The 25,998-nt window shown below is 40.4% G+C and overlaps 1 protein-coding gene across 1 annotated transcript in view; it reads right to left on the bottom strand.

The window, feature by feature from the left end:
• Positions 1–847: 847 nt before the first annotated feature.
• Positions 848–25,998, bottom strand: part of IQCG (IQ motif containing G) — a 55,011-nt gene continuing 29,860 nt past the window's right edge. Inside the window, exons 6-10 of the mRNA XM_044666726.1 lie at positions 20,446–20,607; positions 19,436–19,510; positions 14,469–14,600; positions 6,950–7,051; positions 848–1,351 (exon numbers count right to left, since the gene is read on the bottom strand). Of these exons, the coding sequence (XP_044522661.1) occupies positions 1,223–1,351; positions 6,950–7,051; positions 14,469–14,600; positions 19,436–19,510; positions 20,446–20,607 (600 nt within the window). The 3' untranslated portion in view covers positions 848–1,222. The remainder of the gene's footprint in view (positions 1,352–6,949; positions 7,052–14,468; positions 14,601–19,435; positions 19,511–20,445; positions 20,608–25,998) is intronic.

A 25,998-nucleotide genomic window follows, 5' to 3' on the forward strand; every position in this document is an offset into this window, starting at 1 on the left:
TAGAGCCAATATACAGTATTGATTCCAAGAGAGAAAGTAAGGGTTTTTAAAAAATGGCTAAGCTTTAACCTAAAGAGTACTCTGTGTGTAAAATAATGACAACTCACTATGCTATACCAGGTCCCAGCTTCCTCCCCAACCACAAAATAATCTGCTCTGTTTTTCAGAATTGCAGACCCCCTCAGGACACACTGTCATAACTGCACTTTATAAACCCTTAAACCCATCTCCTTTATTTGCCTGGGGGCGATGCCAGGTGGCCCACTTCTGTCCCACCAAGAGGACAGAGTCTTCCATGAGCCATCAGTCAGTGAAGGGGGCAGAGACCAGACTGACTCAATGTGAAGACTCACCTTCAGCATGAGGTCTCTGAAGACAGCCCTGGCAGCTCTTTGGGGGTGCATGCCCCTCCCCACCCCCCAGACATGCCTGCTGCCAGTGCTCACCCATCTCGAGGAAGGACAAGAGTGGAGACTGCTGAGACGGTTCCCATGAGCACAGAGGGAGAGAGTTTGATAATGCTCATGAGGGGGTATCAGCCTTTTGGAGGAACAGGTTCAGGGAGCAGAGACAGGAGAAGGAGGGACCAGGGGACAGGCTTCTGTGGAAGAAGCCTCTGGGGAAAGAGAACGAGAGCAGGGGAGACTTCACCAAAAGAGACTGAAATCCACAATTAGACAAGATGACAAAATATTCCTATTTGGGGACTGTATCCCCTAAATTCATCCTTGTTGCGTGACTGCTCAGTTAAATTCCTGGAAGAATTTTTCTTCACAAAGATGAAGTTGGAATCAAGTTAGACACAGACACAATGTTAATTAACTCCAGTACTTTTAGTGCATCATCATGAAACAGTTTCGCTGTAAATGGGTACAGAGATTGTTCTAGATGTACTGGTGTCAAGAGAGAGAGGAATCTTCCTGGAACTCCTAGAAAAGATCCTTCTCAATATAAGGTCAGATTATATAAGGAACTAAATTGATAAAGAAATCCCAACTTTGTCCTAACCTCTCAGGTTGAAAATAATTTTGTTTCGGGAGTTAATTTCAAAAGAACATGTGAAATCATCAAGGATCACTGTCAAGTCCTTCCCCTCCCTGGGAGGTTGTTTAGGCAAGAAATAACATCCAGTTGCCATGGTTTTTGCCCCTTTTAATTCCTTCTTTCTACCTCCCAACCCTCCAAAAGAAGAAAAGAAAAACAAGAACCAAGAAGAGCACCATCACTTTTTCTTCTTTGGAGGCTTATTTCCCTTGCCTTTTGCATCCTTGCTGTCGTCTTTTTCCCTCCTGGGCATCCTGAAATTGCCAAGTTCTCTTCGTATCATAGTGCCTCTCCACCAGGCCTGGAGCTAGAAAGTGGAGGAGAGAACAGGAGATGGTGAGGGGATGTCTGAGATGTACCCAGCCAGCAACATCACTTATTACAAATAGGAATGATTACCAGAAAAATGAAAAGCGATTCTCCGTTTAAAAAGATATGCCCCAGGGGTGTGGTGGGGATAGAATGCTCCCTTGTGCTTGAGAACGCATCCCCTCTTGTGCTGGGGGGGAGAGGGGGGGAGATACGGTGACTTAGCTTTGGATTTTCTGATCAGATTTTCAGAACTTTGATGGGGCCATATTTTTTTTTCTTTTGCCCTTTGAAGCATATAAAACATATATTATGTTTTATAACCTGCTCTCTCCTTAATCCAGAATGGCTGGCTAGCTAAGGTTGCAAAGATCAGATCCATTTGTTTCCCAAGTTGGCTGTCACTTTTTGTTGTTGTTGTTTTTTGTTGTTTTTTGTTGTTGTTTTTTAATCCTTAACTTCTGTGTATTGGCTCCCAGGTGGAAGAGTGGTAAGGGTGGGCAATGGGGGTCAAGTGACTTGCCCAGGGTCACACAGCTGGGAAGTGCCTGAGGTCAGATTTGAACCTAGGACCTCCCGTCTCTAGGCCTGATTCTCAATCCACTGAGCTACCCAGCTGCCCTGGCTGTCACTTTTCACTGTCCTGCCCAAGAACGTGGCTAGTCTTGGAAAGTCCAATGGGTCACCCCATGGTCTCTGGGGCCCTGGGAGTCTTAGAGCCTCAATTCCACTGATCTAAATAGAGTTCTGCCCACTGAGCCTCTAGGATCAAATAAAACACAAAAAGGGAAAAGGTAGGGAGTAGAGTCACCAATATAAGAAGATAAAATTGTTCTTCCACTAGCTTTCTTATCTTGGCTACAAAGCCATGGCAGCCTGGGGGTATGTAAAACATGCTCCACAAATCCTTGTGCTTCATGAAGCTGTGCTGAGACAGGGGCTGCTGCAGCCTGGGTGAGGGGCATCTGCCTTTAAAGGTTCTCTGTTCCAGACTTAGATAGGTACTACACCACTGGGCAATAACCCAAATTCTGTGTAGCCCTTATCTAGCCACCTTAAACTCACAGGTAAGGCAGCTAGATGGTGCCATAGTGCAGAGAAGGCTGGGTCTGGACTCGGGAAGATTCATCTGGAGTTCAAATCTGGCTTCAGCCACTTACTAGCTGTGTGACCCTGGACAAGTCACCTAACCCTGTTTGCCTCAGTTTCCTCATTTGTAAAATGAGTTAGAGAAGGAAATAGCAAACCACTCCAGGGTCTTTGCCAAGAAAATCCCAAATGGACTCACAAAGGGTCAGACACAACTGAAACTAATGAAAAACCACAAACTCACGATGCTGGTTTTCCAGAAGTCTACTACCCCAAATTCAAAGTATTCTGTGGGTCCCCACACCCACAGCTATAGCTCAGGAGCCCTCACCAGTGCCTTTGCTTTTCAGTGGTCAGCCAAAAGAACAAAAGTTCAGACCCCAGACATTTTCTCAAATAGCAAAGTAAGAAGAATTATAACAAAACATCCTTCCCTAATAAACTTAGGGTTTGTACAAATACTACCAATGAGGAGAGTGAGCAAAGAATGGAAGGGAAGGTGGGAAACTTCAGCCCCTCTCCCACCATGTCCTCTTGTGACGAATGTTCCCTGCACTTACCCTTGTCCAGGAAGACAGAGTGAATGACCAGGCCAGACTCTGTGCTGGATGCCCTGAGCCTGCTCTCTGCAGAACACATTCCTGATGCTGTTGGCCGTGTTCTCCTCTGAACTACAAGCTCTGGATTTTAGCTATGGTGTTCCTGGGAGTTTTCGCTTTGAGTTTCTTTCAGATGACAGGTGAATTCTTTCTATTTCCACTTTGTCCTCTGGTTCTGAGAGACTTGCGTAGTTTTCTTTTTAAGATTTCTCATGTCTAACCTCCGTTTTTAGTCATAGCTTTCAGGTGACTCAATGATCCTTAATGTGGTGTTTTTTTTCTCACTGTTTCCAGTCCATTTCTGAGATATTTTACATTTTCTTCTTTTTTTCAGATTTTTGAATTTATTTTAATATTTTTTCTTGTCTCACAGTCATTGGTTTCTATTTAGTCTGTTCTAATTTTTAGGGAGTTTGTTGTTTGGGCAAGGTTTTATTCATTTCTTTTTCAATTCTTTCTTCCTTAGCTCTTATGTCTTTTCTAATTTTTCTCTCTAGTGTTTTCATTTCATTTATATAACACATATATATACATATATAACATATAATCTATTTAAAAAACCTGCACTTTTATCTTTTCCAAGAATTCTAGCTAAATTGATACCTACACTGTGTTTTTCTTTGAGACTTTGCTTGTAGATGTTTTGAAGTTATTCTCTTCTGGGTTTATGCCTTCAGTATCCATCCCTGTTGCCATAATAGCATCTAGGAAGTGTCTGAAACCAGATTTTAACCCAGGACCTTGTCTCTAAGCCTGGTTCTCTATCCGCTGAGTCATTTGGCTGCTCCCTCAATGCTATTTAATTATAAATAATTAGGATATACGTGAACTGATGCAGAGTGAAGTGAGCAGCACCAGAAGGACATTATATAGTGACAGCAATATTTTTTTTAAACCCTTAACTTCTGTGAATTGGCTCCTTGGTGGAAGAGTGGTAAAGGTGGGCAATGGGGGTCAAGTGATTTGCCCAGGGTCACACAGCTGGGAAGTGTCTGAGGTCAGATTTGAACCTAGGACCTCCTGTCTCTAGTTCTGACTCTCAATCCACTGAGCTACCAAGCTGCCCCTGACAGCAATATTTTTTGATGAACAACTAAGCTTGTTCTCAGCAATCCCAGACAATCCCAGAGGCTTATGATGAGAAGTACCATCCACTCTCCGAGAAAAAACTGATTGAGTCTGAATTCAGCCTGAAACATACTATATTTCACTTTCTTTTTTCTTCTTTTTTTTTTTTTTTGCTTGAGATGTCTTCCACAAATGGAATGATGTGGGCCTAATATGGTAAAATGTTTTACATGATCACACATGTAAAATCTATATCAGATTGCTTACTGTCTCAGAGAGGTGGAAGGGGGAGGAGGAGTGAGAGAAGGAGGATAGGAAGGAAGGAGAATTTGGAACTAAAATTTTTTTAAGTGAATATGAAAAAAATGTTTTGACATGTAATAAAAGAAATAAAAGATTGTTTTTTTTTAAAAATCTATGAATTCAGGGCAGCTAGGTGGTTCAGTGGGTTGAGTGCCAGGCTTGGAGTCAGGAGGACATGGGTTCCAATCTGGATTCAGACACTCCCTAGCTGTGCGACCTTGAGCAAGTCACTCAATTCCAATTGCCTAGCCCTTACTGCTCTTCTGCCTTGAAGCCGATACTTAGTATTAATTCTAAGATAAAAGATAAGGGTTTTACAAAAAAGATAAGATAATCTATAGGCTATGATCAAGACTGGACTTGGAAAAATGAACTATTTGTCAAAAATACACTTAATATCCAATGTAATAAAAGATTAATCTCATGATGAAAAATGTGCCAAAATCTTTTGAAGTCGATGCCTCATCCAGGAAAACTAGTGAATTCAGCACTAGTTTTAACAGTACACATTAAATGTTTTTGAAGTGCTAAGAAATTGTAAGGTAGAAATCAGCAAAGATTATCCAAGGCAGCCAATGCCACAAACCTCTTCTATAGTTATCTTTCACTATAGCCTGTAATCACTGCCTTTTCCCCTCCACAGTGGCTTCCTTTCTTCAATTTGCCCTTTTCCAAAATGATTATGGTGAAAGGGGTTGGAATGTGGAGGAAAATAGTACTGAGTTTCAATGTCATTCACCACACATCCTTATTCTGTATCTCCTCCTCTGTGGCAAATCACCATCTTCTTATGGGCAATGTTTGCTCTCAGTAGTGGGATGGCCCCTTTGCTGAGGGACGTGTGCTTTGTGTGGCCAGGCTGACACAACACCCCCAGACCGAAGCCCTGAGGAGGAAAGTGACATGTGGAAGATAACTGCCGACTGGCCAAGGAGATGCCATCTATTCTGTGGTCCATAAGTAGGTCAAGAAGAAAGTTTCTGCTTCTTGGGGGCTCTTCCCTTTGGGACCCCTCTCCTACTTTTCTGGCTTCCTGCAGGTAGAGTATAGAGATTTCTCTCTGCCCCACACAATCCACAATCCTGGCTACAAGTTCGTGGTAGAGGGAATTTGGATGCTTTCTAGGTGAACCGAGATCTCTGGTGCCTTCTTCTGTTTGCTGCTTTCTTCTTGCAGTATAGTCAGGAAGCAGTAATCTTGCAAAATGGATATTTCCAGTCTCGGAAGGAGCCTCCATGAGTCAAGAATTCCAGAGCTCCAAAATCAGATGTCACCCATCTGAGGGACAAGGGCTTTTTGGAGAAGATGACCGCACGGGTCATCCTGGAGTTAATCAGCTCTGAGGAAAACCAAAGCCATGTCCTGGCTGGCCAGAGACCTTTATGTTGGGAGCTGCTTGGACAGTGCAGGTACGACAGGCCAGGGTACAGCTTCACCCACCCCCCACAAGTATAGGTTAGGTTCCTTTCCCTAAGCGATGACAAAGGTGTCCCCAGGACGAGATTAGCCAAGGCTTAAGAGATGTCTCCCTAGACGGTACTGAGGTAGCCTCTGGCTTCCTGGTCACCCTAAGGATACCCAAAGGCCCCCCATGGGGTCTGGGCCCTTCCAAAAGGTGAAGAATGTGCTGAGAGCAAGGAAACCCTCCTCCCCCAGGACCCTGGAGACCAAACATTGTTTCCACATAGAGCCTGGCAGGTATGGGGAGGGACCCTGAAATCTACCCAGGCTAAGGGCCCCGGTGCCCTCACTCAGGGTGACGATGGTGCCATGGAAGCAGCGAAGATGGGCTGGATTCTGGGAAAGAAGCGAAGATTCTGGGAGATCACGGAAGAGAGAAGAGCCTGGTGTGCCCCAAGGGTCACAACAACCAGTCCTCACCAAATAGCCTTCAAATACTGTGGTGGAGTGAAATTCTTTTTGTAAACTGCTGAATGGCCTACAAGTGCTTCTTTTTTGTTCCAACATCAAACCAGAGCTAAAAGGGTGCCTGTTTGAGTCAGCCCCCCTCCCATCCCCTTCCTGCCATCAGCAGATGTGAAGAGAAGGTGAAGTCTCCCAAATATCTGTCCAGCACCATTGGGCCTCTTCACCTTTCCTGAGGAGGAGGATGAGTGTAAGTGGGCTAAATGAGTGTTTTGTGGGGTGTTTTTTTTTTAAACTTATTGGATGCATCTCTGAATCTTTTACATCCTAAGCAAAGGATTCTTTCTGTGGTGGAAGAAATAAACTGCTGTCTTATGTCTAATATGTTGTATATTAATTATATACATTTTCTAATAGAACTTTTTAATTTACCTTTGGGGGAGATCTTGGTCATGAATCAGATTTGGAGATTTCCCCTTCCACCCACCCTCATTTGGAGTTGGGGCACTCGGGAGCCCACGGCCCTTCCTCATGGGCCCTCTGAGCCCCAGCTAATAGTCCTATCACTCAGCGCCTCGGCCAATACACAGAAGTTAAGGGTTTAAAATTTTAAAAAAAATAAAAAAAATAAAGGCCATTAGTACACATGTGAACAAAGGTTCTCTTTCTACCTTTATAATGCTCTTCAGTTCCAGGGCATCCTGCTCGATCTTCTTCCGGGTCTTCTCCTTCTCCAGGCGATCTTCTATGATCACCTGTTCAAACTCTCTTAACTGCAAAGACACACACGAATCAGATGTCAAAGCATTTTAGACCACACCACAGGCCCCTGTTTTGATATTTTTCATTTAAAACCCCACCCAATCACTCCTCAACCCTTACAGCCTCTCTCTGTCCTCTGTAGCCAGTAGTAGTAGTAAACAACAGGAGTTAGTAATTGTAGGTGGTAGTAGTAGTTGTAAGTGGTAGCAGTAGTAGTTCTAGTAGTAGTAGCATTAGTTGTAGTAGTTGCTACTTACTACTACCTACTTACTTCTCCTACCTACTACTACTACTTACTACTACCACTAACAACTACTACTCTCATCTACTACTATTACTACCACCTTCTATTACTGCTACTACCTATTACTACTACTGCTAACTGTTTACTACTGCTATTACTACTTTTTACTACTACTACTACTGCTACCTACTACCACCTACTGCTACTACCTATTTCTCTTACTACTTCTTACTACTACCACCACCTACTACTACTACTACTACTACTTCTACTACAACTACCTACTATCACCTACTGCTACTACCTATTTCTCTTACTATTTCTTACTACTACCATCACCTACTACTACTACTACTATTACTACTACTATCTACTACTACAACTACCTACTACCACCTACTGCTACTACCTATTTCTCTTACTACTTCTTACTACTACCACCACCTACTACTACTACTACTACTACTACTACTACTACTACTACTACTACTACTACTACTACTACTACTACTACTATTAATACTACTATCTACTACAACTACCTACTACCACCTACTGCTACTACCTACTTCTCTTACTACTACTTACTACTACCACCACCACTACTACTACTTACTATTAGTACTTATTACTACCACTTATTAGTATTTATTACTACTACTTATTATTACCACTATCGTCCCTCTCTCCCGCTACCTTTGTTCATCCCCCAGGCTAGGCTTCAAAGTCATCCAACTCTTCCTGGTCCTCAAGTTCCCGGGAAGACTCTGACTGGCCTGACTTTCTCATTTGTCTCATTCTCCATAGCACAGTGTATTTGAATAAATGTTTATTCTCCCAGCCTCCTGAGAGCATCCATTCCCAGAGAATTGGCAAAGTGTCCCGTCTGCTTTTGTGTCCCAAGCACCAAACACAGTTCTTTGCTGGGAGAAAATGCTTGCAAAATGCTTGTTGAGTTCAACCCAAGGGATCAACCCCTACCCATGAAACTGAATGACAAATAAAACAAACATTTTTTCAATAAATTAATTTTTTTTAATTTTAAATTAAATTAATTTAGATAACCTTTCCATATGGGTTTTTCATGACTGGCACATAACCCTTAAAAAATGAATATTGATTTAAAATCTTGTGATCAATTGTAAATTAGAAATAGCAGAAATAGTTATTTATAAAGTAACGAAAATGACTTAACAAAGATACTATAACTTAGCCAACTGAGAGTCATCCTTCATAGCAGTCGTGTTGGCAGTCCATGCACTTATAATAACTATGACAACATTATTTTAAACATTTCTGAACTCCTTTCAGCAAGTGTCTTCAGAGCCAAGTTATGAGTCACATGAGAAAAAGTCTCATTATATTCTCATTATGCTGTTGTTGTTCAGTCATTTCAGTTGTATCCAGTTCTTCATGACTCCATTAAAGGTTTTCTTGGCAGAGATATTAAAGTGGTTTGCCATTTCCCTCTCTAGCTTATTTTACAGATAAGGAAACTGAGGCAAACTGAGTGAAGTGAATTGTCCAGGATCACACAGCTAGCAAGTATCTGAGGTCACATTTGAAACTCAGATCTTCCTGTCTTCAGGCCTGGTATTCTCTCCACAGTGCCACTTCGCTCTCCAAATCCTAGTTATACTTCATCTTTAAAAACTAAAAATATCATTCTGCAGTTTGATCATCTATCTTTTTCATCAAGTCTAATTCTGAATTTTGGTTCCTTCCAAAAATCAACTCTACCTCCAAATCATGATTTGGCACAAGAAAGCCTAAGTTCAAATTCTTGTCTGTGTGGCATTAGGTCATGGGACACTTTGCTCATCTGGATCTCAGATTAAAAACTCTATAAAAGGAAGAGGTTGGACTAGAATTCTTTCTAGCTCTCTTGTAGCTCACAATTGGTGACCTTATGGTCCTGTACACAGCATGCTGTGAAGCCACTTCCAAAGGAAGAATGACCCAAACGTTTAGAACAAGGACAATTTCTTTTTTTAATATAAGTTTTTTTAATAAATATTTCTCCATGGTTACATGATTCATGTTCTCTCCCTCTCCTCCTCCCTCCCTATTCTGGGAGCTAACAAACAATTCCACTGGTTTATACATGCCTTATTGCTCAAAACCTATTTCCGCATTATTCATTTTTGTAATGGAATAATCTTTTAAAACCAAAACCCCAAATCATATACTCATATAAACAAGTGATAAATCACAGGTTTTCTTCTGCATTTCTTCTCCAACTGTTCTTTCTCTAGATGTGGATAGGATTCTTTCTCATAAGCCCCTGACAATATCATTTTTGAAAAGCGAATAGTTCCCAGAAGTAGTTAAGTGGTTGGGTGGTTAGAGAGCCAGGCCCAGAGCAGGAGGTCTTGGGGTCAAATTTGGCCTCAGATACTTCCTAGCTGTGTGACTCTGGGAAGGTCATTTAACCCCCTTGCCTAGTCCTTATTGCTCTTCTGCCTTAGAACCAATATTGGTTCTAAGATGGAAAGAAAAGGTTAAAAAAAATGAATAATTCCCAAGGTGATGACTTTGAGGAAAACCACAATCATTTGGGGGGTAGAAATTTTAGGATGTTTGTTTTTTTTAAATCATTTCTCATTTCCCTTCCACCCTCATCTCATTTGATAAACTCCAGTGGTTCCCTCACTCCTCCAGGATCAATTATAAAATCTTATTTTGGTTTGCTTTTTTTTAAACCCTTACCTTCTGTCTTAGAATCCTATATTGGTTCTAAGGCAGAAGAGCAGCAAGCAATGGGGGTTAAGTGGGTCACAGGGTCACACAGCTAGGAAGTGTCTGAGGCCAGATTTAAACCTAGGACCTCCCATCTCTAGCCCTGGCTCTCAATCCACTGAGCCACCCAGCTGCCCCTTATTTTGGGCTTTTAAAGCCCTTCACAATCTGACCCCCTCCCTGGACTGATCTCCTGGCTATTCCTTGAACCTACACTCCATTTCCCAACCCTGGCCATTTTTACTTACTCTTTTCCCATGCCTGAAACACTCTCCCTTCTCATCTCTTGCCTTCTGGCTTCCCTGAAGTCTCTGCTAAAATCCCACCTTCTGCAGCCTTTCTCAAACCTCTTTAACCTTAGTGCCTTCCTCGGTTCATTTTTCTCTCTCTCCTATGTATAGCTTGCTTTGTACATATTTGCTTGCATGTTGGCTTCCCCATTAGACTGTGAACTCCTGGAATCTTTGGCCTTTTTTTTTTTTTTTTTTTTTATCCAGCATTTAGCACAGAGCCTGACACATAAAAAGCATTTATAAGACTAGAATTAAGGAAGTTTCTTTGTATTTTCTTAGTATTTTCCTGAGATCAGAACAGAATGCTAAAAGCTATTCTCTTTTTAATTCTGGTGAAGATAATCTCTTCTTTCTACTGATGACTAGAAGTAACAAAATAACTAGAGAAGAAATTCTGTGGATTTTGTAGGCCCCAGACAGCAGTCAGAAGAGGCTTTAGAGGCCATGGAATCCATCTTCCTGCCCAAGGCAGGAATCCCATCTACAACATCCCCAGCAACATTTTGCTTTTACTTATCTTAATGTTGCTTTTATTACTGTTCACAGGGAATAACAGAGCCAGGCATACACTTCAAAAATGTTTAGAAAAGAGCAATTCTACTCTAGTACATAGCAAGCAAACCAAACTGGGGGCAGCAGACCACAGGGTAGGCCTCAAGCTGTAGGCCCGCCATGGAGCCATGGGGACTTGTCATTTTGATCTTTGATTACCACAAGATATGCAGAGCACCTCTGACAAAGATCTAATTTCTCAAATTTATAAGGAACTAAGTTGATTATACAAGAAATCAAACCATTCTTCAATTGACAAAATGGTCAAGGGACATGAATAGGCAGTTTTCAGATGAAGAAATCAAAACTATCAATAAGCACATGACAAAGTGTTCTAAATCTCTACAATTAGAGAAATGCAAATCAAAACAACCCTGAGGTTCCACCTCACACCTAGCAGATTGGCCAGTATGACAGCAAAGGAAAGTAATAAATGTTGGAAGTGATACAGCAAAATAGGAACATTAATGCATTGCTGGTGGAGTTGTGAACTGGTCCAACCATTTAAAGCCAAAGGGCTTTAAAAGACTGCCTGTTCTTTGATCAAGCCATACCACTGCTGGGTTTATGCCCCAAAAAGATAATAAGGAAAAAGACTTATACAAAAATATTTATAGTCATGCTCTTTGTGGTGGCAAAAAATTGGAAAATGAGGGAATGTCCTTCAATTGGGGAATGGCTGAAAAAATTGTGGTATCTGTTGGTAATGGAATTCTATTGTGCTCAAAGGAATAATAAACTGGAGGAATTCCATGTGAACTGGAAAGACCTCCAGGAATGGATGCAGAGTGAAAGGAGTAGAACCAGGAGAACATTGTACACAGAGACTGATACACTATGGCACAACTGAATGTAACGAATTTCTCTACTAGCAGCAATGCAATGACCCAGGACAATACAGAGGGACTTGGGAGAAAGAATACTACATCTAGAGAAAGAACTGTGGGAGTGGAAAGGCAGAATAAAACATATGACTTTTCACTTATCACTTGTACATATGGGTATATAAATTGAGGTTTAGGTTTTAAAAGATGGCTCTATAGCAAAAATGAATAATGGAAATGGGTATCAAGTGACAGTATTTGTACAAACCAGTGGAATTGCTTCTTGGCTCTGGGAGAGGGGAGGGAAAGAAAATGAATCATGAAAACATGGAAAAATATTTTTTAAAATAATAAATAAAAATTTTAAAAAGTTATGAAGAGCAGATTCTCTCTAGCATGAGAAAATAATGTCTTCAACCCATAAATGTTTGATTCCTTTTTAAATGTATGTAAATTCTTTTTTTTTTAAAACACCTTCTTAGTATGAATTCTAAGACAGAAGAATGGCAAAGGCTAGGCAATCAAGTTAAGAGACTTGCCCAGGATCACACATCCAGGAAGTGTAAAAGACCACATTTGAATCCTGGATGATGAGTCTTCTCACTACAGGCCTAGTACTATCACTATACCACCTACTTGCTCATTTGTATATTACTGTCACAGATCTAACACTGGCCTCAAGGTCAAAGGGCCTGAGTTTGAGTTCTGGTTCTGCTACTTCTTAGCTGGGTTATATTGGTCAATTTACTGCATGCTTCTACCCCATGCCTCAGTTTCCTCATCTGTAAAATGGGGATAATAATAGCACCAACCTTGCAGAATTGTTTTGAGGATCAAATGATAGCTGTATAGCACTGAGCTTTATACTTATTATTGTTAGGTTATTATTAACCTCCCTCGAGGTGAAGTTTCCTCATCTATAAAATGAAGGAGTCGGACCAGATGGTATATAATGGATTTAGAATCCTGGACCTAGAGTCAGGAAAACCTGTCCAGACTTGGACACATAATGGTTGCATGACCCTGGGCAAGTCACTTAACCCCATATGACTTAGTCTCCTCATCTTTAAAATGGAAATAATCACAGCACTCACCTTCCAGGGTTGTTATAAGGATAAAACGAGATAATATTTGTAAAGTACTTTTGCAAACCTTAAAGTACTATATAATTTTTAGCTATTTGAAAGGCCCCTTCCAGCTTTGCTAATATTAATAGCTAACATTTATATAGTGCCTACTGTGTGTCAGGCACTGTGCTTGTCCTCACAAACTCTGCAAGGTGGATGCTATTATCATTCCTATTTTACAAATAAGGAAAGGGAGGCAAACAGAGGTGAAGTGACTTGGTCAGGGTCACAAAGCTGGAAATAATCCAAGACTGGATTTGAACTCTGGTCTTCTTGACTCTAGGCTTGGCGCTCTAACCACTGTGCCACCTTGCTGCCCAAGAGAGGCATGGCACCAAAGAAATTCAGTGGAAGGAAAAGATTTCTGCCTAAGAAATTAAGTGCTTGCCTTTATTTGGAATTATTTCTATTTAAATGACCAAAATATGAAATGTATATGTTTACTTTTGTTTGTTATAGTTATTCAGTAAAGTTTTATAAAAAGAATTACTTAGTCACTTTTGATTTCACAACTTATAAAATGTTTATACATCCATTATTTCATTTAATCCTTCCTACCCCAAAGACTTGGTAGTAGTATTTCCATATAAAGATAAGGAAAGGAAGCCTCAGGGAAGTGAAATGACCAGAGGAAGGGCCTTGCCTTCCCATCAAACCCCCTCCCCACCCAGCACTCTTAGGATTTCCAGGCCTTTCCATTGGCCCTTCAGCAGATGAACTTTCCCCCAATTAGACCATCATTTCCTTGGGAGCAGAGATGATCTCATTTTCTCATTTGTATCCTTGCACTTAGCACAGTGCCTGGCACATGGGAAATTCTTAGTCATTTTTAAAAACTCTCATTTGGAGCAGCTGGATGGCAAATCGGATAGAGCACAGGGCCTGGAGTCAGGAAAACTCATCTTCCTGAATTCAAATCTTCCTTAGACACTTACTAGCTATGTGACCCTGAGCAAGTCTCTTAATTCTGTTTGCCATTTTTTTTTTTAAAGGCTAGGCATTATTTGGGGCAGCTGGGTGGCACAGTGGATTGAACCTCAAGCATGGAGATGGAGGTCCTGGGTTCAAATCTGGCCTGAGATACTTCCTAGTTGTGTGACCTTAGACAAGTCCCTTAACCCCCATTGCCTAGCCCTTACCACTCTTTTGCTTTGGAACCAATACATAGTATTGATTCTAAGACAGAAGGTAAGAGCTTTAAAAAAAAAAAGCAAGTGGAACTGCTTCATAACCTGGGGTGGCTTCAGAAGGCCCCCAGCCCCCACTCTCCATCCCTTTTCCCAGTTTTCCACCACCAGAAGCCACTCCAGGACTAAGTGGTTTTCTCAGACCCTGGATGCTCTATTCTAGTGAAGTGTGCCAAGGTCTTTCATCAGTCTGCAAAAAAAGGATGAAAGCATGAACATGCTACAGAGGACAAAAAAGCTTATTCATCTTTCACAAGCCCTGAGCAGACCAGAATTGGAATGCCCCAGGGCTGAGCACCGGGAACAAGGAGGAATCTTTGTGAGGGCAATTTCTCCCAGGAAATGGCTGCCTTCAGGCCCAGTACAGAAGACAGCTGACGCAGCTCCTCGCTTTAGGTTTCCTACAGTGCACTGGAGTGATGGCTCATGAGCCTTTCTGAACAGCTCCTGTTGTGTCCTCACCTGTTTTGCAAGGTCCTGCAAGGTGGCCAAGTCACTGGCCTTTGCCGCCTTCAGACTATTCAGTTCATTCTGTTTCATTTCTGTGTCCTTATCATACTTCTCCATCCAGTACTCCAACTTCTCTTCCAGTTTCTGTTTAAAATAAATAACTAAATAAACTGAGAAGATGCAGTGGAGAAAAGAAAGACTAGGAAAGTAACAGAAAACTGGAAATATGGTGAGAAGACAACCAAGTACAAAACATTCCTGGGGCTTCTCTGGTTCAGATTTCTTTGGTTTCTGGTAATACAGGTCCAGAGTTTCTAGGAAGTTCAAAATGGCTTCAGAAAAGATCTTTGGTCCAAAGTCCTCTAAAGAATGTGATCAAACTAGGAAAGACTTGGCTTCTCTGATCAAGACAATGATCTAAGACAAATCCAAAGGAACCATGATGAAAAACGCTCTCCACCTCCAGCAAGAGAACTGATGAATGCAGATTGAACCAGAATTTTTTTTATTTTTTGGAGCTTTTTTTTTGTCCATGCTTTCTTTTTCAAGATGACTAATATGGAAATAAGTTTTGCATGACTTCACACATATAATTAATATTAAATTGCTTGCTTTCTCAAGGAGAAGGGCGGGGATGGAAGGGAGGGAGAGAATTTAGAACTCAAATTTTAAAAAAAGATTGTTAAATTTTTTAAATATTAAATTTAATGTTAAATGTTAAAAGTTATAAATTTAAAATAAAAAAGTTAAAATTTTACATTAAATTAATGAAACAAAAATATTTTTTAAAAGGAAATTTGATTAGTCTGGGAGCTCCTCTCTTGTTCTCCACTCTAACACCAAAGTTTTAGGGCACTGCTCAGAGCCTCAACCATATGGTTCAATCCTATTCCCTTGGGTTCACTATGTAGAAAACCAAATACCTAGGATGTCAGAACCAGCTTAGTATTTGAAGGGGAGAAAGGAGAGATTCCCACAAGTAAGGCACTGTCCTAGATCTGCAGGGAGGAAGACTGTTTAATTCACTCAATTTTCCACTGAGATTTAAAGAAGAAAAGTTAAAGAAATTATGATGGCAAGAAGACACTATGTGATAAGAGGATTGGAAGAGTGTCATTAAGAAAAAGGGAACCTTATTTTCATAAAGCAATAAAGAAAATAACTGGTGAAACTGACTTTGAGTTCTACAGCCCCTGTGGGTAAAAGATTCCAAAAACTAATTCCTTCAGGATGATTACAAAATTGTGTCCTGAGTCTACATATACCTAAAGCACAGGATAAGCTGCTAAGGAAAGCTAAGAACAGCTAAAAGGATTTGGGTTTAAAAAAAAAAAAAAGCTATCTTGAAGAAAAGAAAAGGAAGAGATAAGGCCATTCCTTACAGCAGATGGGATGACAAATAACAGAGAAGAGATGCTGACCAATTCTGGTTTCTACTAAGGATAATGAGCTTTGGGCTGAGAAGGAAAGAAGAAAAATGACTAATCCCAAATTGAAACCTAAGATTTAAGTGAGAGGATAATAACAGAGCCTTTAGCTTCCTCTGATTCATTGCAGTATTCAGGCCCAGGACTACATCAAAGAGTACTGAAAGAACTGGAAGATGCCATTATTGTCCTCTCATTAAGCTCTGAAAAATCATAGAGAATTGGAAAGATACCACAGGACAATGCCCTAGTTTTCGGGGGGAAAAAAAGTGGGGGGGGCAAGAGCTAAGAGGCTGCAAATGACAGACCACTGAACTTGACTTAATTCCTTGTAAAATACCAGACTGCATTATTAAAAGAATGATTAGTGAGTATCTAGAAAAGGAAATGGTGGTTACCAAGAACAAACCTGGCTTAATCATGAGAGGTTGACTTGATTTCCTTTCTTTGACCAGGCTACTTAGATTGGTAGATCAGAAAAACTCTCAACCTAGATTACAGGAAAATATTTGACAAAGTCTCTTGTGTTGTTCTTGCAGAAAAAAACAAAATAGGCCAGACACGAGTCCAGTTATGTGGGGATTTGGTTTGCTTGACTATGCATATTTGTTATGAGGGTTTTTGTTTTTTGTTTTTTCTTTTCCAGTGAAGTGTAGGAGGTGGGAAAGAGTAAAAACAAGTGCTTGTTAACTGAAACAAACATAGAGACTATTTCACTATGAAATCCACAAGACAATGGGTTCTGCAAATAAAAATGATTTTGAAATTTTCGAACATGGGAAAAAGTGGGTTTTGATGTAAGAACCAAAGAGAAGTCATCAATTTGTTCAATGCCAGCTTGAAAGGAGGCCTTTCACTAATAAGGAGTGTGCTCCAGGGCTCTGGGCTTGGGTTTGGCTCTCTGCCATTGATCATTTTCTTCAGGGAGATGAATAAGAATTTAGTTGATATATTTGTCAAATTTTTAGAACAAGATGATATAAAGTTAGAAGAGATCAAGAACACATTAGATGCCAGTCACGATGTAAAAAAGATCATGACAGGATATAGACTGTTTAGACAAACTTAATATGGTATAGTGCAGTGATGGGCAAACTTTTTAAAGAGGGGGCCAAAGGAAAGGAAATGCTCATCTATCAGTCTGTTTCTAAGGCAACTCCTTCGAAGTTTCATTGTATTGTACCCTACTCATTGTATTCATCAGATTAGGAATAATGTCATATGGTGGGATAGAACATTTCAGAGGGCCACATCTGGCCCGAGGCCTGTAGTTTGCCCATCACTGGTATAGTGGATAGAGCACTGGGCTTGGAGTCAGAAAGACTCATCTTCAGGAGTTCTAATCTGCCCTCAGATACTTATTAGCTATATGACCCTGGGCAAGTCACTCCACCCTATCTGCCTCGGTTTCCTCATCTATGAAATAAGCTGGAGAAGGAAATGGCAAACCACTACAGCATCTTTGCAAAAAAAAAAAAAAAAACAAATGGGGCCATGACCAAAACAACTCTACAACCACCACCACAATAAGGAAAAGTGTAAAGTCCTACAGATGAATTCAGAAAGCTAACTTTATAGTATGAAAGGGGAGAAGCATGGCCAGATAGCAGTTCACTGGGGCAGGGGTGGGAGGGGGAAGTGTAGGGTTTTAAAAGATTTGGAATTCTAGAACATGGATTTAAACTTTGGCCCTATTCCTACATGTGTGACCTTGTTCAGCAAGTCACTTCATTTATTTATCATCTGTAAAATGAGAAAATTGGACTAGATGATATTGAAAGCCCTCTCTATGATTGCTAGCTCAATGGCATTTAACTGTATCATATGTCCTACAGTATTAGGTTGCATTAAGAGATACAGAGTGTCAAAGTCTAAAAGCTTTGTCCAATTCTAGATGCCACATTCAGAAGGGCATTACTTAGCCAGAGAAAATCCAAAGGCAAGGGACTTGTCATATGAGAATCAGTTGCCAAAACATAGTTATACTTTGAACACAGAAGACTTATTTGGGGAGGGAGGAAGTGGAAATTATATATATATAATTATCACTTATTAGAAGAGCAGTAACACTTACTCATCTTGGCCTCAAATGTCAGAACCTAGGGGGCAGCTGGGTAGCTCAGTGGATTGAGAGCCAGGCCTACAGATGGGAGGTCCTGGGTTCAAATCTGGCCTCAGACACTTCCCAGCTGTGTGACCCTGAGCAAGTCATTTAACTCCCATTGCCTAGCCTTACCACTCTTCTGTTTTGGAGCCAAAACACAGTATTGACTCCAAGATGGAAGGTAAGGGTTTAAAAAAAAAAAAGTCAGAACCTAAAGCAATCAGAAGGATTTTGGAGAGGCAGATTAGGATTGCTATAAGAATTATAGGATCACAGATCTAGAGATGAAAGGGACTGTCTTTTAAAAAAAATTATCTTCCTAATTATATGCAAAAACAACTTTTATGTTGATTTTCTACAATTTTGAGTTCTAAAATTTCTCCCTTCCTTTCCTCCCCCCTCCCCCCTCCTCTCCCCAAGATAGGAAGCAACTTGATTTAGATTATATCTGCGCGATCATGCAAAACTTATTTCCTAACACCAAAATCTTCTTCCACAGCATAAATATATATGTACATACATACACACACACACACACACACATATATATATAATAGTCAACAAAGAAAATTAAATGAAAAATAGTATGCTTTGATCTATATTTAGACTCCATCAGTTCTTTCTTTGGAGGTGGGTAGCATTTTCATCATATAAATCCTTTGGAACTATGTCGGATCTTTGTATTGTTGAGATGATCAAAGTCCTTCATAGCTGATCATCATACAATATTGGTGTTACAGTGCATAATGTTCTCCTGGTTCTGCCCACTTCACTTTGCATCAGTTCATGTAAGTCTTTTTAGTTTTTCTAAAATTGTCCTGCTAGTCATTTCTTCTAACACAATAATATTACATCATAATCATATACCACAACTTGTTCAGCCATTCCCTAATTGATGGACATCTCCTCAGTTTCTAATTCTTTGCTACCACAAAAAGAGCAGCTACGTTTTTTTTATAAGTAGGTAAGAGACTTTCTTCAAGAAAATCTAGTCTAACTCCTTAATCTAGGTTAAGGAAACTAAGACATTGCTTAAGGAAAAACTTCATCACAATTAGAGATACCCCACAATGGAATGGGCTGCCTTAGGAAGTACTGGGCTCTTCCTCACCAGAGGTCCTCAAGCACACTCCAGATGATCACTTGTCATTTTAGAGCATATTTTTGTACAGGTACAGACAGATTGGACTTGATAACTTCTGAGGTCCTTGATAATTCTGAGATTCTGTAATTCTATTCCTGAGATACATTGTCCAAAACTCTTTTCAATTTCCTCAGTCACCTTTCAATTTAGGTAGGTGGGATTGAGCTCTATAACAATAAACCCCTTTATTTGCATTATAATCATGGTGATTTTATAAGTTTCTAGTCTCAGAAATATTAAAAGATTTTGGCTGCTTTGTAATTATTATTCTTAAGTACCAATTCATATCATTTAAGCTACCCACCTGCTGTTCTTTCTTGAGGAAGTTTTCAATTTCTAGGTGGACTCGATTCTCTTCATCAATTTTAAGTCTTAGTTTCTGTAAGTAGAATAGACAAGAAAATGTCTGGGGTTTTCACTGGCAAATTACAAGCTTTAGTTGGAAAAAAGGAGATAGATATGAAGTGGTGATATGTGTAAAGCTTCTCATCTTTCAAGTCACAGTATCCCAAGAACTCACCAACCAAGGCTGGACTAGGTGTTAGAGACAAAACCAAAAAAAAAAAAAAAAAAGGAGAGTGGCTTTGCTGACATGGAAAAATCAAGGATGAAGGAGTAGAAAAGCTATGTCGACTTGTGGGGATGTTGTGCCAGAACAAATCAAAGCAGAGAAGGAATTGGAATTTTGATAACAGTCCAGAAATGCGGCCATCATCTTGAACCACACCTGGAAAATCAAACATCAAGCAGGCAGTAGCATCTAAGTTAGGAAATCTATGAAGAGATTTCACACCATTCTCATCCTTCAGGTTTTCAAATGAAATGAATCTAATCCCTCTGTCCTCCCTTCATCATCAGCCTTTCCCTTTGGTTCTTTCTGTGCAAGGCTTACATCTTGAGTTCCTGTCCATGCAAATGCAGATTAGAAGGAAGCAGAGCCCGGTGAACTTAGCAGCAGGGTTCATAGAAGCCATAAGAACTCCTGCCTGGGTGTTCTAAGAAGCAACAAAGCATGTGGTCACTGAATACCCTGCTCTGGCCTCGTTCCTTTGCAAGAAGGACAAAGTGACCAAACATAAGTGAACCAACCAACTTCCACAGAGGAAGAAGCAGGACATTCTGGCTCTAGTCCATTGGCATTTCTGCTCTCAAGTTTGCAACCCGAACCCTCATTCTGTCCTCAGGTACATGAGGTGCTGGAGAGATGAAGCAAAGTGATCAATAATACATTAACTTTCCACTGGCTTGTTGGCTGAGTCAACAAACGAGTGGCTACGTAACTTGCACCGTCCAATGCTGATACATTTAACTTACATCAATCTCTTCCAGCAGGATCTCTTCATCTTTACCGCATTTTTTCTGGGTCTGGGCAACCTGCAGGTCGGTATTTTTCTTCACATATCGGCTCTCCATATTCGTCTTTGCCTTCAACTCTTGCAGCTGGTCCTTAAGATGAGCAATATATTCACCCCGACTCTGAAGGAGAGAAAGGATTTTTAGTTGGGGAATCCCTGGTAAATATTTCTTTCAAAGTCTCCTCTTGGGAGGTGACATCATGGGCCACACATAGCTTCTTTGGCAGAACAATATAAATTCTCCTTGAAATACAGAAGAAAAACAACTGCTTGATCACATGGGCTGATGGGGATGTAGACACTAAACAATAACTCTAGTCCAACTATCAATAATATGGAATTAGGTCTTGATCAATGATACATGTAAAAACCAGTGGAATGGTGCATTGGCTAAGGGGGGTTAGGGAGTTTGGGGAGAGGGAAAGAACATGAATATGTAACGAGGAGAAAATATTCAAAATAAAAACTTAAAAAATATGTAAATATAAATATACATTTTCCTTCTCTGTACCAGGAAGTTGTTTTCTCTCTTTTTTGGCTTTGAGCCACCAGCCAGAGACGGTGGTCTGCCAATACAGCTCAGTGTTACACCTATGTCATTCTCTTCTTGGAATATAGTTCCCTGCTTCATTACCCCCTTTCAACTAGACCAGGGGTCAGCAACATATGGCTCTCAAGCCATATCTGGCTCTTTTGAGGGCCAGATATGGCTCTTTCTGCAGGAGCCATAAAGTCAATTTTTTTCAGGCGCTGTTACAGGAGCGCACTGTGAGCACTGTACGGCTCTCACGAAATTACATTTTAAAAAATGTGGCGATAAGAAAAACAACTGCTTGAACGCATGAGTCGGGGTGGACATGATTGAGGGTGTGGACTCGAAACTACCACACCAATGCAACTACCAACAATTTGGAAATAGGTCTTGATCAAGGACACATGACAAAACTAGTGGAAATGTGCATCGGCCATGGGTAGGGGGAGTGCGGGGGGGGGGGGGGTTAAGGGGAAAGGAGGAGCATGAATCATGTAACCATGTTAAAAATGAATATTAATAAATGTTTTTAAAAAATGGTGGCGTTTATGGCTCTCACGGCCAAAAAGGTTGCCAACCCCTGAACTAGATTATACCCAGACTAGGAAAGTACTCTGGTTAACGCTGTATAAAATAAATGTTTAAAATAAAGGAAAATGCATTTGCACCATGCTCAGAGGGAAAGATTATAGCTTCCATGAGGGAGTCCAAAGGCAATGAAGATACAGGATTACCCACTTAAGAGCTAGCTATTCTTAGAGGTTAAAGGTGGAGGGAGGGAGGTAGAGTTTCTAGCAACAAACATTTGTCCTGACAGTCACTTGACCCCATTGCCTAGCCCTTACCACTCTTCTGCCTTAGAACAAATATACAGTATTGATTCCAAGAGGGAAGTAAGAGTTTTAAAAAAAAAGTATATGTATATCACTTGTAAAAACTCATATCTGCTCATCTTTAAAGGTTGGAAATATATTTTTCTAACTTGTGTAGAAATATTATGAATTAAGCATTTCCATGAATTTTAAGTCAATTTGTTAAAAATATAAAGATTCAAGAAAAAATGATTGACAGAGGGAAATAAAAAGTACAGCTAACAATGTAATTATTCCTCTTAGAACTCTTTGTAAGGTGCCTTTTTTAACTTAGACAACCATTAAAAGCAATTAATAAAATAAGCAAAATTTAGAATTACATCTATGAATATAATTTATAAACGAATACATATAAGGAGAGGTGGTTTTGTTATTTAGTCATTTCCAGTTGGGTCTGACTCTTCTTGACCCCATCTGGGGGTTTCTTGGATACTGGAGTAGTTTGCCATTTCCTTCTCCAGCTCATTTGATGGATGAGTAAACTTCCTGACTCCAGGCCTGGCACACTGTCTGTTGTGCTATATATCTGCCCCAATAGAGAAAGGATATATGGCCAAAAACATTTTAATGATAATCGGTGAGTGACCATTGGAATGTCATTCAGTCTTTTTCAGTGACTGTCAACTCTTCGTGACCCCATTTGGGGTTTTCTGGTCAAAGATCCTGGAGTGGTTTGCCAATTCCTTCTCCAGTTCATTTGACAGATGAGAAAACTAAAGCAAACAGAGTTAAGGGACTTGCCCAAAGTCACACAGCTAGTTAACTTTCTGAGGCCAGTTTTGAACTCATGAAGATGAATCTTCCTGACTCCAACTTGGGCACTTTATCCACTTCACCATCTAGCTGCCCCTGACCACTGGTATACAAATTTTTCTCATCTTACTTCTTTGGGAGTTCTCTTTCTACTCTAATTTGTTTGTCAAGTTTTTATAAAATGTTGGGGGGGGGGTTATGAATTATTTTGTCATTTACACTCCTTGACTTCTTGTATTACCCATTATCTTTTGGATTTCATTTTATATTGTTGATTAAGGATATCAAGAAGGTAGAAAGGGGCAGTTAGGTGACTCACTAGATAGAGGGCCAGGTCTGGAGTGGGGAGTTCAAATGTGGTCTCAGACACTTCCTGTGTGACCCTGGGCAAGTCTCTTAACCCCAACTGCCTACTCCTTATTGCTCTTTTGTCTTAGAACCAATACTTAGTGTCAATTCTAAGACAGAAGGTAAGAGTTTTTTTTTAAAAAGGAAAGTATCAAGCTAATACTTTCTCCTCACCAGACTGCTAACTCAGCCTTAGATATTCTGTCCCTTCCCACCTCCCTCAGCCTCCTCTCCCTCTAACTGGAGGCCAGGAGGTAGAGTACAAACTCCTTCCAAAGCTTTCTAGATTGCATTCCATACATTTCTTCTTTGTTGTCTTTAATAGAATAATATGGTGTTTTCTACCAATGCACTAGCTAGATTGTGACATCATTTTCCAATTCCTCTCAAGCTGCTACTGCCGTGTTGATATTTGACATCTATCCTTAAGAATATTCCTTAAAAAAAAAAAAAAAGAATATTCCAAAATAGTTCTACCTTTCCTCCTATGGTTCTTACTATGGCAATAGCCAGAGTACAGGATTATAAATTCATAAATTCAGAACCTGAAGGAATCTCAGAGGTCATCAAATTCAACCCCCTCACTGTATAGATGAAGAATTGAGATCCAGAGAGATTTCCCAAAGACCCACAGGTAGTAAATGAAGGAGTCAGGATTCAAACTCGAGTCCCATGATACCAAAGCCAGCATACTTTCCATTGTACTATGCTATTTCTAATAGTAGAGCTATCTCTACTATTAGATACCAGCTTGAAATATTTTTACTCTATCAAACATCATGGGAGAACTTATTCATTAACAATGGCTACAGGTACAGCTGGGTGGCTCAGTGGATAGAGAACCAGTCTTAGAGATGGGAGGACCTGGGTTCAAATCTGGCCTCAGACACTTCCTAGCTGTATGACCCTGGGCAAGTCACTTAACCCCAATTGCCTAGCCCTTACCGTTCTTCTGCCTTGGAACTGATAGGAAGACAGAGGGTAAGGGTATCCCAAAGAGATTTTAAAAAACAACCTACTTGTACAAAAATATTTAAAGCTGCTCTTTTTGTGGTGGCAAAGAATTGGAAACTGAAGGGATGTCCATCAATTAGGGAATGGATGAACAAGTTGTGGTATAGGATTGTAAGGTACACTCCATCTGATTGTCATGGATGAATGGCCTCCTGAAATAGGCTTCGCTCTCCCTCCATTCATTTCCTAGTGCCCCAAAACTTTGCATGACAGCAAGATCTGATACCCTCTTATTCCAAACCCTGCGTGGCCAAAATCACCAACTTCCTTTCTTTAGTTCAGCTATCTCATTAGTTCCTAAAAGTTTTTGACAGGGGTTATGTGTAGAAGTGTTACTTAAGTTGGTCTCTATGGATGAACAGAGAGGAACTGGGGTGGGGGGAGGTGCATCCCACCAGAAATCTATATTGATATCTTTGGTTTTTATGTATGTAGCCCTGCTTTGCTTTGCAAACAAAAAACCCACTAGCAATAAATATTTTGTGCTACGTGAAGGAATCTGGGGTTGTTTCCATGGAGTTGTTTGTTTTTTAAAAACCTTTACCTTCTGTCTTAGAATTAATACTGAGTTTTAGTCCCCAGGAAGAAGAGTGGTTAGGGCTAGGTTATTGGGGTTAAGTGACTTGCCTAAGGTCACACAGCTAGAATATGGGAATTAAGATTTGAACCCAGGACCTACCATTACCAAGCTTAGTGCTCTATCCAGTATGCTATCTAGCTAGCTGCCTTGGGCCTCTGTCCTTTCTTTTGCAGGTAATCAACACATATAGATCCCTTGGGAGAACCAGCCTCTGAAGAATAATCATTTTCTTTGCCCCTCTCCTTCAAGCCTAATCTCTAGGAGGCAAATAAAGAGTGAGGGAGAGGAGGAAAGTGGAAGAGAAAATTCTTCTCCAGCTGGCCTAGAAGGGAAAGAAAAGATCTTCTGTGAAGTTTTTGTTTTGTTTTGTTTTTTACAGGTCCCTTTCTGGTAGGGAGGAGCAAAAGAATAGAGGATATCAACAGCTAGGTGCTACAGTGATACTACAGGTCTATATATGTAATAAAAATCACTTATGGGCAGCTGGGTAGCTCAGTGGATTGAGAGCCAGGCCTAGAGACAGGAGGTCCTAGGTTCAAATCCAGCCTCAGACACTTCCCAGCTGTGTGACCCTGGGCAAGTCACTTGACCCCCATTGCCTACCCTTACCAATCTTCCACCTATAAGTCAATACACAGAAGTTAAGGGTTTAAAAAAAAAATTTTTTTTTAAAAATCACTTACATTTACATGGCGATATATGGTCATTTTAAGTGCTTGATATTTTTTATGTTATAACAACAATCCTACAAGGGAGGTCCTGGAAATGGCACTATTGATTTACATATGAGGAAACTGAGACTTAGAACAATTGAGCCTGGCTAAGAGCAGACAGCCTAGGAAGTATCAGGGCTGGAAATTAAACCCCTAGGCTCTGATTTCAAGTCCAGTGCTCTTTGCTCTATGCCATCAAATCTTCTCTCTGGTTAAGTTCAGCCTTCTCTGAACTCCCACAGCATCCTCACAGAGCATGTAACACAGGGTTATGGGCATGGTGGGGGCTTCATCCACATATCTTGGCTCTGTGGATGCTGTTGATCACTCTGTCATAAGGTGGTGTCAATAACCCTAAAATAAGCACTGCCAATTTTCTTTTTCAAGTTGAATTTAGTTTTTCAGAATAATGACATGAAACCCAAAAGCTTGAGAGTTGAAACTGTTATGAGTAAGATTAGATTAGCTAGTTATTAGGTATTGATTATATATTGATTAGGAAGTACCTAGCAGGAAGGAGCTGGAGCTGGGAATTCCAGGTTGGAATGAAGGAGGAGGAAGTCTATCTGTGCTGTGTGTGGACTCCATTAGTGGTAGGCAAAAACTGTTGCCAGCCTGGGAGAACTCAGAGCAAAGGACACCTTGCATCCTGTTTTCCCCTGGATCCTGTGTGATGTGGCATTTAAGGAAAGAACAAGAG

This window comes from Gracilinanus agilis, chromosome 3 (assembly GCF_016433145.1).
Source record: "Gracilinanus agilis isolate LMUSP501 chromosome 3, AgileGrace, whole genome shotgun sequence".
NCBI classification, from domain to species: domain Eukaryota; kingdom Metazoa; phylum Chordata; class Mammalia; order Didelphimorphia; family Didelphidae; genus Gracilinanus; species Gracilinanus agilis.